The following is a 13,303-nucleotide window of genomic DNA, read 5'->3' on the forward strand; positions in this document are numbered from 1 at the left end:
CAAAATTCATATAAATATATCAGCCATTAACCGATTTATTTCTTTTCCTCAGACCACGCCGGATCTGTTACTTCAGCACAATAAACACTGATTTCCTTCAAAATCAGTTTACCAAGAGCCACAAAACCATTTCTGACTCGATTTTCTGAACTTCTGTGTCACTTAAACATCCTGACAACACCAGGTGTTTCTGTCGGACTTCCTCGTCCGAACTTAATCCTTTTACTTGCAAATGAGCGTCTCCCAAAATGATCCTCTTGATCATTAGCTATTCACCGAGCCCACAACTCTCGGCAACACCACTTGACGTATGCCCACGCCGGAGCTCCTCTTTGAAGTCTCAAAGAAGTACAGGATTCTCCAATCCCGTGAGTTTGACACTTATTAAACCATAAGCTGACCAATACTCTTATATTCTTCTCTATTCTTAAACATGCATTGGTCTCTTTTTCTTTTTTACCATGAAATACCATATAACCTTTTAACTCAGTACTGTCTGTTTCTCAAAGTTTCATTATCCTTGCTTCAAAGCTTCTCATTACTTCCAAGTTACTCATTCATTACTTCAACGTTTTACTTTATTCTCGAGAATTCAGTTTTACCCCTACTGCGCCAATTTAGTAGTTAAGATCATCTACTCAGCGAACAGATAATTTAGAATTCAGCCAATTTGCACAAATTTGCTTATTGAACAGGTTTGTGCATACCTCTTAATCTTTTTTAGACCGGTCTTCTGTTCGCCTCATATCAGATCCAACCTTCGGCCACATTAGTTCTCTCTGATTTAATCTAGAAACTTCACGGTCTGCCGTACACAGAATCTCTTTTCCCTTTTCTTTAACAAGAGATACTCAAAAATTCTGCAAATTCTCTCCACTCAGGAGGCTCACAGCTTTATTCTTACTCTGTTTCTGGTTGGATTAAAATAACTCTTATATTAGAATCACCCTGTCCAGTGATACTGTATTTCAAAATCACCAAAGGCACGCTCACAAAACAGGAAAATGCTTCAGCAGCCTTAATGGGATCCCCGTGGGCCTCTCACTGTCTATTTCCAAGCACCTATAATGAAACACCGGCACAATGAGCATGCCCTTTATCTACCCCTCATTTAATCAATGTATCTTTTCTTTGTTAAAATTAAAAGGGGAAGTGACCGCACCCAAATTTTAACTGCGCACTTTTCCCCAGCAAAAAGAACGGAAAAAGAGACTTTTACAGCCCCTCTCACACACAGCCCGCAGCCGGCTGGCACTTAAATCATTTCAGACAGTTTCTTACGTCACGGTTTCCAGCTGTATGAGTGGGTCCCTACGACCCGGATATACACACCGCTGCTCGTCTTTAAGAGACGTCAACAGGTCTGCAAATTCTCCAGGAATATCAACAAAAACACAGCTTTTCTTGGCCCACGGTGGTCCACAAATTTTCACTGACCACGGCGGGTCCACAAATGCATAGGTAATACTTTTAATCGTCTCTCATAGCTCACAGTATTTATTCTCAGAGTTACTTCAACACAACAGACCTTAGTTTCACTTTACTGCTCGGGTGGCTTTACTGCAAAACCTCAAGCTTACGGCTGACCTGAGTTTCTCTTAAATCATATATCAATTTCCTCGGACTCTTGCGTCCGGTATTTTACTCTTTTTCTCACAATTAAGTGTCTCCCTAACAATGATCCTCTGCGATCACCAGGGCTATATCTGAGGCCACAACTCTCAGCGGGGCCCTCCCCCTAGTATAATCCTAGGAAACGTCTTTCCCAGGGAGGGAGTTCTTCAACTCCTTGACTTTAGACACTTTTAATCTCTTTTAATCTCTCTTATTTCCTTAAAAACAACGTCTCTAGTTACTTTTAGCTCAGTACTGCTTTTTCCAAGCGACCATGAACACAATACTACTCTTAAGTTTCACTTTCGTTGCAACAAAGGTTTTCGTTTCAAACAAAACTCAAAACAGAGATCAACGGATGACCACTTGACTACATATTCTAGAATTATAATCCACTACAGCACAATTTCAGTTTAAGAGGTTTGTGCCTTACCTTTTTGTGGGCCCAATAGTCAAGCGATCACCGTGACGTCTGCCGTTCAATCACCTGATCTGGCCTCGACCTCCGCCGACAACAAACACCTGTACCTCTTACTGCTGATCTTTAGTTGCCCTGCATCCTCCACCAAATGAAGCGAGATCGATCAACTGTAGACCAGACAACAAACGACGGAGGCCCAGAAAAGTGCAATCAAACGATGAGTTTATTGACAACGGAGAACAACCGTCAGCATATGGCTTATTTGCTCTGACAAAAATACACTGAGTTCTGGTTTTATAGCATAGAGGATCACACCCCCACATACACGTCAATACAGGTCAAAAATACATTATGTCCAGTCATTGTTTACAGACAAGGGTACATCTTGTACATCTCTAATAACTATAAACAGACATATAACTTCTCTCTTTGATAACACCTTCCTTTTAAGGTAATAACTTCAAGCTTCAGGGCCTCTAAGGGCTAATAATGGACCCTCGTCCTCAATCACTAAGTAGACTGAATTGGCGCAGGTCTCAAATAAGAAGCAGAAGACACTTGGGCCTTCGCTCAGGCCTGCTACTAGATTTATGTGTATTGTAAGCATGCATGCAATTAACCTGCTATGTTCTCATCTTCCCTCACCATGTATCACCTGGACACTCTCACCAGTGAAGCTTAAAACCCTCTTGGATAGAACATCAACTCTAAACAAGCACAGTTATGCATTGTGTATAGAATGAACTCAACCTGTGAATAGAATGAATGTGATGACAAACATATTCAATGCAATATGAACCCTGTAAACAATATTACTGATAAAATAATACTGTAGAACATGTTATTAATGCATTTATCATAAGGCAGAGTATATGGCAGCAATAAAAGAATCTCTAAATCCCAACAGAGGGTAAAATTGTTTAACTAGGTAAAGGATATTCTGTGTCATACTGAAGTCTGCAAACAAAGGCGGAAAGCCAAAGCCACACTATAGAAACACCATATGGAAAAGTTACATAATGAGTTGGTTGTTTAAGTCAAATTACTTGATAGCATATAAAAGCTTAGCTACTCTTTTTCATTTCCTGTCACTGATGTTTAAGTTTTCTTAAATCGTGAAATTATGTGGATGTCTTTTAATGTTTGCTTGTGTGTCTTTTTTAAATGAAGTTAAAAAGGTTTGAATTTTTCTTGCAGTGTAGTTTGACTTAACATTGGAATTTTTTTCATACACTTAAAAATTACATTACAAAAATTGTTGTGAGCACTGTAGGTCTGAATTACTTAATTTTTTTTTAGTTGAAACTGAACTTTGTCTAGTTTAAAATAAATAAATAACTGGAGCTGTAAAATGTGCAAATTTTAAACACCAGGAAGGTAAACTTCAAATCAACTTCTGGAGGATTGGTTTAACATATATTAAACTTTATTAATTCTCTTCCCCCAATTATTTGGGGGAAGAGAAGTTGCTATTCATGGCTTACATTACACTTACATTCATACATAATGTGCTCGCCTTGAGGCGACTGTTGTTGTGATTTGGTGCTATACAAATAAAAAATGAATTGAATTGAACTTTCATTGCTTTCAATTTTAAATATGATGATTTAAAACACTGAGATTGATTGTGACCTACTTATATATTACCAATGACATGATGACGATTGTTCTATCAGGATCTGCTATAATCTCTGATGCAACCAGTGCAAGGACTGTGACTGAAGGAAAATGTCACGATCCTGGGTCTTTTGACCCAGCGTTTCGATTTCTGGTTTATTTTGATGTTTATGGTTTATGTTTAAGTTCATTGGGTTATCTTAGTCCATTTGTTTATTACTTTCTACTTGTGTGTTTTCAACCCCTGTTAAGTCTCCATTGTCCTTTATGTTTCATGTCTGCATGCCTTTTGTTGTCAAGTTCATGTTGTCATGTCTGCGTTTCATTATGTTTCCTGTTTTATTTTGAAAGAGGTCCTGTGTTAGTGGCTGTGTCCGAATTCAGGGGAAGGATGCTTAAAATGCCATATTTGGAGGCAATGACATCACAGCGACCCGACGAGGACTGTCCGAATTCAAAGAGCACTCAAAATGTGGCGACAAATGTGTCCTACTTTTCCGCGAATTTGAGGGTTAGTCCTGTCCGAATTCAGGGGAAGAATGCGCCAATGCCATATTTGGAGGCAATGACGTCACGGCGACGCGACGAAGGCTGTCCGAATTCAAAGAGCACTCAAAATGTGGCGACAAATGCGTCCTACTTTGCCCTGAATTCTAAGGATGGTCCGATGTATCCTTCATGTCCTACTATATCCCAGGATTCATTGCGGGTCATAGAGGAGATTTGTTTCTGATAACGATGGTGGTCGAAGCAGGAGAGGAAAACACTTTCAAATGTAAGTATATGAAAATCTGGTTGTACAAAAGTTAAATTGTTATAGCGGTCGTTTTGTTAAGCTTTGGGCATCTGCTTAGACATGTTTCTTTTCTTTAAAATAACCATAAACCAGCTTGTATCGGGGGTCCCGCGATTTTTCATGTATTGCCGCTTACATACAGCTAATTTTGATTTTTTCGAAATTACTTAATTTACTGTTGGTGATATGTTGTGGGGAACAAAGACTAAACGGCTTAATTTATTAAAACGAGGAGAAAACGATCGCCTCTTCACTGGGGTGAAGAATTGGGCCGCTACGGCGTGGATGTACAAGAATAAATCAATTTACACATCATATTCATATGAGTACGGTCCTATTAGCCCTCATGCTGTACAGCAGCGGTCCCCAACCTTTTTGAGCCACAGACTGGTTTATGTCAGACACGGAGCCTTTAAGGTATCGTGGATAAATACAACCACATAAAATGATTCGACCAAGACAAAAACTGTGGTATTTTGTAAATATAATAATAGACGTGAATGTACTGTGTAATTGTGTAACTTTATTAGCAGCGTCCTCCTGAAAATGCGCCAATATTGACAGTAACATCCTCCTCTCTGCCGCTTAATGCTATGGTAACGTGTAAATATTTCTTTCAAAATAAGACCCACAACTACAACAAGGGAAAGACTCAGGGAAACCAAGTTAACGATAAAACCCCTGAAAACCATAAATTTCACACCGGAGCCTTAACTCTCGTGGCCCGGTACCAAACGACTCACGGACCGCTGCTGTACAGAACCTGTGATGTCCAGACGGTGTTCCTCTGGTGTTCTGCTGTGAAAACCTTTGGGCTTAGGGATTAACATAGTTGCCATGGTGTCTGTCTTATCTTCTCTTATTTGTTGTGTGTGATCAGGACAATTCTGGAGAAGATGGGCCTGCAGGGGAAAGTCACCCCCTTGCAGGCCAGAAGACATGAGATAACTTTAAAGAATACAAAGTACGTATGTGTGTTATCAAGAAGATAATTCTCAAGAACACAAGTTAATAAATGTGCAATTACTAAGAGTTGTTGTGGTGTTTTTATTTGCCTGCTGTCATTTTTGATTTCCTCTGCCTTTAGGATTGCAAGTATCCAGGCTCAGGAGAGGGGGTCAGTGGGAAGCCCACTGCTGCTACTTGGCCCTGGTTTGCCCTCATGGATGAGGTGATAGGACAGATGTCTTCCATTAAGCCTCCTGTCCTAATTTCCTCTCTCCCTGAGGACACTCCAGGGCCAAGCGCAGCAGTGGGTGACCAAAACGACAGCGATGACGAAGCGGCTCAGCCACCTACGACAGGGAGAAAGAGGAAAAGAGACAGGGATGATCAGAGAGGACATGAGGCAGCAAAGAGAGGCTGAGGAGAGGAGAGCAGGGAGAGGACGGACAGACTGTTTTCACTTCTAGAAAGATTAGTTCCCAAATGAGTTATGTATTGAGAAATTTATTTATTTGAATATATTTGTTACATTGTTATATGTGTTGCATTACTTTAAAGGTTTTATGTTATTAATAAATTGATTCAAACAAACAGTAATTGTCACTGAACTCAATTTGATTTACAGGCATTTGTAACACGTATGAACATAACGCTAACTTTGAACAATATTACTTGGATATTTATTTGATAGCAATAAAGTAAATAACAATAACAATTAAACAAGAATATTTCAAATACACAGTATGTAAAGATGGAAAAACAATATTTTCAGTTGTTCACACAGGATTAACCTGAGTGACCTGTTCCTGGACCGTTTCTTTAACAACTGTAATAGATTACAGGAAGTCTCTGGCAGTGTTGCTGAATCTGCCCGAGCAAGGATGGGCTGCTGCAACTGAGACCTGCGGTTTGTCTTTTCTGGTGGGCGAGTGGAGAATCACACAGGGTGGTCTGCAAAGAGCTTTAGGATGCTTCCTCCCACTGTCCACTGCATCGTCCATCCACAGGGTTTGCAGGGCTGGCTCACTCGTGGCTGCCACACCACTAAGATGTTTTCAGAAATATGCAAGCAGGAGATGGTGGATGCTATATTATTAGTATAATACTTGTAACTCTGTAGCAGACAACAGTTTGATAAAGTGCTATGTAAAAAAACAAACAAACAAAAGATTAGATTCTATAGGTTTCAAAGATATTTAGTTTATATATTTTATATGATACAGTACATGTGTGAGAATGACCAATGCTGTGGCAAAAAATGATCGTCTGCCAAAAACGGATTTCCGGTTTTTGCCCTAAACTGATTGCTCGTATTTAACCTGCTATGAATAACTTGTTGGTCTATAATACATGAAACATGTCAAATGAGTCCCTCATAAGTGATATCAAGTCACTTTGAGCCACCAGCAACATTCCTGTAACAAGGTAGAAGCTGCAATCAGTTTTTGGCAGTGACTTTTATATATCCTTTATTCATCCAGTTAAAAAAAAAAATCTTATTGACATTAGAAATTTATTTTTTAAGAGTAATCTGGCCAAGAGGACAGCAGACAGCGCAACAAATATATCAATTGTACCTACATTATAACCAGAGTTATAAAGATACTTGAACAACAGGTAATTATTGTATATATAAAACCCCTTAGTAAACCATGTTCACCGAAGTCTATTTACCAACATACATAAAGATATTACACATATTACACTCGGAAACATTGGAAATCAGTTTTGGCAGGCGAACACTTTTTTGGCACAATGCCAGCAATATTTCAATTATCCGTGTAATTAGCTAAGTATTTCCTAAATGCGTGTAGATTAAAGGAAATTATTTTACCTGGATATGATTGTCTCTGATGAGCCTAAGGTACAAAACGTGCGGGCGACGACGATAAGGTTTTTCTAGCTCCTAGAGAAATAAAATTGTCCAAAGAACGGAGCGACATTTTTGGGTCCATTTTAAAGTTTTCGCGCTGTGGCGCTAGCGATCGGGAAAAACACACAAGGGCGGAGTTGAAGGCTAGGAGGCTGTCCACAGCCCATCTGTTATGTTGGATACTCATTGTTTGTTCAATAAAGTTTCTATGGAGAAAAAAAGGGGGCTGTCCAAGCCGCTCACTTCCTGACTACCCGTCCGTCTAAGGACACTACCTTGTGACTTAGGTAGGTAGTGTCCTTATGAGCATCCTTCCCCTGAATTCGGACACAGCCAGTATGTTCATTGTGTTTCATGTTTCCCCTGTGATGTCATTATGTTCATGTGTGTCAGCTGTTTCCCCGTGTGTTGCCACTTCTCCTGATCACCTCATGTGTGGATTTAAGTCCTCAGTCTGTCTGTGTTCAGTGTGGTGTCCTCTCTCATAGTGGTGTGATTCTCCCTGGTTTTTCATGTATGGTTTATTATTAGTTTTCTCAGTTTATTTTTGTACTGTTTTGCCTTGTTTTCAGCAATAAAGCTGTGCTTTGGAGTTCACTTTCCATCTCGGTGAGTTTTGCATTTGGGTCCTCTCCTGCCTACACACAGCTGTTTTGTGACAGAAAAGAAGTCCTGAAATGTGGATATTCCCAGAGCCTGTGTCTTGCTCATAGGGCTAATCTATGCACTCAACCTCAGCTACGTTAAAGAACTGAAATCACATTTGAGGTGTTTAAAAACATATTTCTGGAGCTGGATGATCTAAAAGCTAGCCCAAAGGTAAAGCCCACAGTAGTACTGGGCTGGAATCAAGTTCAAGAGGAAATGACATTTTTTTGAAGTGGGCCTGTCTATTTTGAACATTGGTTTTGCATTAAGCAATGTTAATGTCAAAGTGGAATTGCTATGTGTAATTTATTGTAACTAAAGTACAGTTGCTAATAATAAAATTTATGTAACAATGTGCGGGGACATTTTTTATTTGAATGAAAAAAAGATTTTGACTGAAATTAGGTTGTTTGACCTTAAACACAAATGTAAATCATGCTGGTTGTAGCAAAGTAATTGAGATAGTCTAAGTTGGATTTACTCAGTAGTGGCTGAGTTTGAATTACTTAAAAGTGCTGTTATGTGTCATGTTGTTTATCTCCTCTCTTCCTATTTCCTGTCTTTTTGCATACCTACCTACACTGATGCACCATTTAAGCAAATAGCTGCTGATTTGCAAAACAAAAAACAGGAATTAAACTGCAGAAAACACATAAAGAAGACAACAATGACCTTTAAAATGTAATTTGAAAGAAGCTGAAAGACACAATACCAAAACTAGACCTGGAGTGTGTGGTACATTTTTCCACATATATTGGAGGAAAAGGTAAAAGGCAAAAACTAATATAAGAATAACTATGACTATGCTAGAGTTGGCTCCCAGTCATTAAAGTTAAATTGAAGTTAAATTTACAGATACTAGAACATCCAGCAAACATTACAGCTGATATCCTGATAAAATTTGATATCGGGTAAGGTCTGGGGCTCTTACGGTCCCATTTTTTGCTGACATTTCTTTGGTTATCAAACAGTCAAAGCAGAAGGACAGTGTCAAAGCTTTTAAAAGAGACACTGCAGAACAAAAACAAGTGACTAGAGCCAATCAGGAAAACTTCAAGATGAGGCACAAAACTGATTAAAGAATTTCTACCAAACTACAACTGCAGCTGAACAAATGAGCTGTTGGTGGAACTTTACACTCTGAAATATTGAAAGATTTAAAGGATGAGACAGCTCAGCACAGCATGTTATTAACTTCACACATGAAGTGGTTCAGTCCAGTCAGTCTTCAGTTTTGCAGTCACTGTCCACATCCTGCTTCTTCGACTGGTCGTCACGGTAACTCTGGACTTTCCTCCAATGAATCCTGAAGCCTGTCAGGCCTGACAGCTGGACAAAATGTGCAGATGATGAAAAACATCAAGCGTAGTTTGAACTTGTGTCAAGTTTGTTCGTGACTGAACTGCTGACCTGCTGTGAAACCTGCTGCTGGATCTCTGTGCTGTGCATGTCTGCATCAGACTGAAGCTTCATTTTCAGCACTGTTTGCTTTGTCACTGCTAAAAATGAACCACATATAAAAACACAAACATTAGTATTTTACTTGATGACAGGATCTTACAGTGTTTGCATTCTGGACCTCACCTGTGAAACAGAAAAAATATTGTATGTAGTCACAGGAGTCATCACTCCATTCCCCTGTCATTAAATAAAATGATCCACAGTCCTCAGATGCATAATAGTTATCAGGCTCTTTATAAGGATAAGACATCCAGTTAGTGAATGTGGAGGTTGTGTTGTCAGACCAGAAGGCCCAGGGATCCCTGTATAGGCCAATCCACACATACTGAACCCCTGATCCATTCAAAGTGAGCGTGATGTTGGATTTCTCCTCTTTGCTTCTTATACTGGTCAGGTCTGTGTGGTATGTCCTGCAGTACGACTGAGCCACTGACCAGGAGCGGCTCTCCATCACTAAGATGTAACTTGTGTTTATGGCTGTGAAAGATTAAAAACTATGTTGACTTTTAGAACATGCACATAATATGAAAAAATAAATCTCATAAAGTTGTAGGGATAACTAGTGCAAGAAATCTTTTTTCCTACCATTGTAACACAGGAAAGGGTAAAAATCTCCACAGGGTCTATCATCCATCTGTGTTTGTCCCTGAAGAGCCACACAGTATTCCTTTGCATTTACACAGTCTGGTTGGCCGTTAGCCCAGATCAGAAATTCATGTGTACTGCCAACATAAAAACGTTTCCCCTCCATGGACCACTTCCAGCTGTAACGATCATCATAGAGCCCTATCCAAGCCCAAGCATTGATCTCTGGTGAAATTGAGAGAAGCAGTTGGTTGATGTTGCTGTTGTAGATGGTGACCAAGTCAGTGAAGTGTTCTCTGCAGTAACTCTGAGCTTCAGTCCAGGTCATTGTCTGGTTCACAAAGTGGTATTCTCTGGAGTGGGGAGGAAGAGTGGAAAGTCCTCCTGAGAAAAATAAAACAAAGGTTTTTATTGCGGAAACTGGGCTGTTAGACAAATCACTAAAAAAGACAAATTTACAAAAATAAAAATTACAACCATTTAAATAGTCAAACTATATGGAGACTAACCAGAGGTAGGAAATTACAAGGTAACTTACAAACATAAAAGACAGTCCTGTGCTGTGTTTATCACCAGGGCTTACCCCACACAAAGGGATGAAAGAGGCAAAAACATATAGCTTATGTTGAGGATAGATGATGAATGTCACTGTCACCAAATCGCTTGCTCACAGGGTCATGTGACTGTCGGTTTTTGTCTGTATGTATTATTGAAGGGTCTACTTTACAATATAAAGCACATTGACAACAGAAAATACAGCATTGTTTTTAATTCTCTTCTCTGCTTTGTGTTCAAGCTGAGGACATTAATTAAAATTAAAATTAATATTAGACTAATATTATTTTATTATTTTTTTGACATAGCACAAGGCAAAAACTGGTAGAAATGTCATCCAAACTGTACATTAGGAGGAGTACATGTCAGAGTCTAAACATTTTCTTTACTTTTACTATAGTAAAGTAGTTGAATCACCACTCCAACTTTTACCAGAGTATTTTTAAACATACGTATCTGTATTTGTACTTAGCTGCAGAATGACTATATGACTGTTTTGGCATCTCTGTGGCTAACATATAATAATTACATTTGTCAAACTTTGTCAAACAGGTATCTGTGTGGCAGCCATAATAAGAGCTGTTCCAATTCTCCAAATATTAAGGAAAGGACCTTCAATGGGTTACTCTCCCCGCTCCACCGCTCTGTTTCTCTCTCCCCTTCTGCTGTTCATGTTGTGTTGATTGGAAACACACCTGAGCTATATGGTAATGTTCAATCATATGTTACATGCAGCAAGTCTTTTTCTCCAGTCGTCAGCAGGAGGGAGAGACATTGCAGGAGTTTTCTTCAGCTCTAATGGCCTCGATCGAGGAAGATAAACATTGTGCAGCTGATGGTAAGGCTAAACTGGTGCACTCTCTTTCAGCGAGCGTTCTGTTATCTGGGTCACATCATTTCCAGTGAAGGTGTCTCTACAGATCCCACAAAGGCTGAGGCACCTTCGCCATGTGTCTAAGCTGCAGTCGTTGTGCTTTATACAACTAATTCATTCACCCAGTCACACAAGCACTTCTTCTAAGCGCTAAGTATTTAACATTCAAACACATTCACGCTCCGATGGATGCATCAGAGAGCAACATGGGGTTAGTATCTTGCCCAAGGACATGTGGCATGCAGACTGGAGCAGCCTGGGATCGAACCACTGACCTTCTGGTTAGTGGCTCATCTGCTCTGTGCTACAGCTACCCCAATTTTGCTACTCATTTTTAAAATAATCGTTATTTAGGCAGCACGGTGGTTAGCACTGTTGCCGCACAGCAAGAAGGTCCTGAGTTTAATTCCACCATCAGGCAGGCGTCTTTCTGTGTGGAGTTTGCATGTTCTCCCCGTATTTGCTTGGGTTCCCTCCAGGTACTCCAGCTTCCTCCTTGGTGGCGCTGTCACTTGGTGTTCGCTCGCTTTGTGGTAGAGTATCACTTCCTGTTCCTGCTCAAACACAGTGGTATTTCTGAGTAGCTTTTCTGCTTAGCAATTTAATTTAAATCTTTTGATACATCCCTTTTTCATAGTATAATCTTAACGTGATTCATCTGAATCACCCTTTCTCTGTACTCACTACCTAATTTATAGCCAAAGTATTCACTCACTGTCTCTTTACTTTTTCGCTAGCTTAGCTTAGCTCGTAGCCGACTCGTTAGCACCATGGCTACTTCACCTGTCCCTCCTGCACTTTCCTGCTCATTGTGTCAGATGTTTAGTTACTCCTCGGCCTCCTTTAGCAGTAATGATACCTGTAATAAATGTAGCATATTTGCAGCTCTGGAGGCCAGGATTACTGAATTGGAGACTCGGCTTCGCACCCTTCATTCACCCGTAGCTAGCCAGGCCCCTGTAGCTGGTGCAGCCGAAGATAGCGTAGGCCCCGCTAGCTGTTCCCCGGCAGACCCCAAGCAGCTGGGGAAAGAGGGCGGCTGGGTGACGGTGAGGAGGAAGCATAGTCTTAAACTGAAGCCCCAGGTACACCACCAACCTGTTCATGTGTCTAACCGTTTTTCCCCACTCGGCGACACACCCGCCGGGGGTCAAACTCTGGTAATTGGTGATTCTGTTCTCAGACATGTGAAGCTAGAGACACCAGCAACCATAGTCAATTGTCTTCCAGGGGCCAGAGCAGGCGACATTGAAGGAAATTTAAAACTGCTGGCTAAGGGTAAACGTAAATACAGTAAGATCATAATTCACGTCGGCAGTAATGACACCCGGTTACGCCAATCGGAGGTCACTAAAATCAATATTGAATCGGTGTGTAACTTTGCCAAAACAATGTCGGACTCTGTAGTTTTCTCTGGTCCCCTCCCCAATCAGACCAGGAGTGACATGTTTAGCCGCATGTTCTCCTTAAATTGCTGGCTGTCTGAGTGGTGTCCCAGAAACGATGTGGGCTTCATAGATAATTGGCAAACCTTCTGGAGGAAACCTGGTCTTGTTAGGAGAGACGGCATCCATCCCACTTTGGATGGAGCAGCTCTCATTTCTAGAAATATGGACCAATTTATTAAACCCCCCAAAATATGACTATCCAGAGTTGGGACCAGGAAGCAGAGTTGCAGTCTTACACGCCTCTCTGCAGCTTCTCTCCTCCTGCTACCCCCCCAAAAACCCATCTCCATTGAGACTGTGTCAGCTCCCAAAAAGACAAAAAACAAACCAAAAACCAGCAATAAACAACTTAAACATAAAAAATCACAAAGAAAGAACAATACAGTATCCACATCTGAACCAAAGAGTAAAACAGTGAAATGTGGATTATTAAATATTAGGTCTCTCTCCTCCAAGTCTCTGCTAG

At 40.4% G+C, this 13,303-nt stretch overlaps 2 protein-coding genes across 2 annotated transcripts; one reads left to right on the top strand and one right to left on the bottom strand.

The window, feature by feature from the left end:
* Window positions 1-9,135: 9,135 nt before the first annotated feature.
* Window positions 9,136-10,339, bottom strand: LOC112846019 (lectin-like). The gene is made up of 3 exons (XM_025905232.1): window positions 9,961-10,339; window positions 9,499-9,852; window positions 9,136-9,236 (listed from the first exon to the last, which is right to left on the bottom strand). The coding sequence occupies exons 1-3, from the start codon at window positions 10,286-10,288 to the stop codon at window positions 9,136-9,138; spliced, it is 783 nt and encodes a 260-aa protein (XP_025761017.1). The 5' UTR covers window positions 10,289-10,339.
* A 1,820-nt stretch (window positions 10,340-12,159) lies between these two features.
* LOC112843818 (uncharacterized) lies at window positions 12,160-13,014 on the top strand (the record flags this gene model as incomplete). Its single annotated transcript, XM_025902906.1, has 1 exon — window positions 12,160-13,014. A coding segment is annotated over exon 1 (855 nt), but the record flags the coding sequence as incomplete, so codon positions are not given.
* Window positions 13,015-13,303: the final 289 nt, after the last annotated feature.

The sequence above is a fragment of the Oreochromis niloticus genome, linkage group LG3 (genome assembly GCF_001858045.2).
Source record: "Oreochromis niloticus isolate F11D_XX linkage group LG3, O_niloticus_UMD_NMBU, whole genome shotgun sequence".
NCBI classification, from domain to species: Eukaryota; Metazoa; Chordata; class Actinopteri; order Cichliformes; family Cichlidae; genus Oreochromis; species Oreochromis niloticus.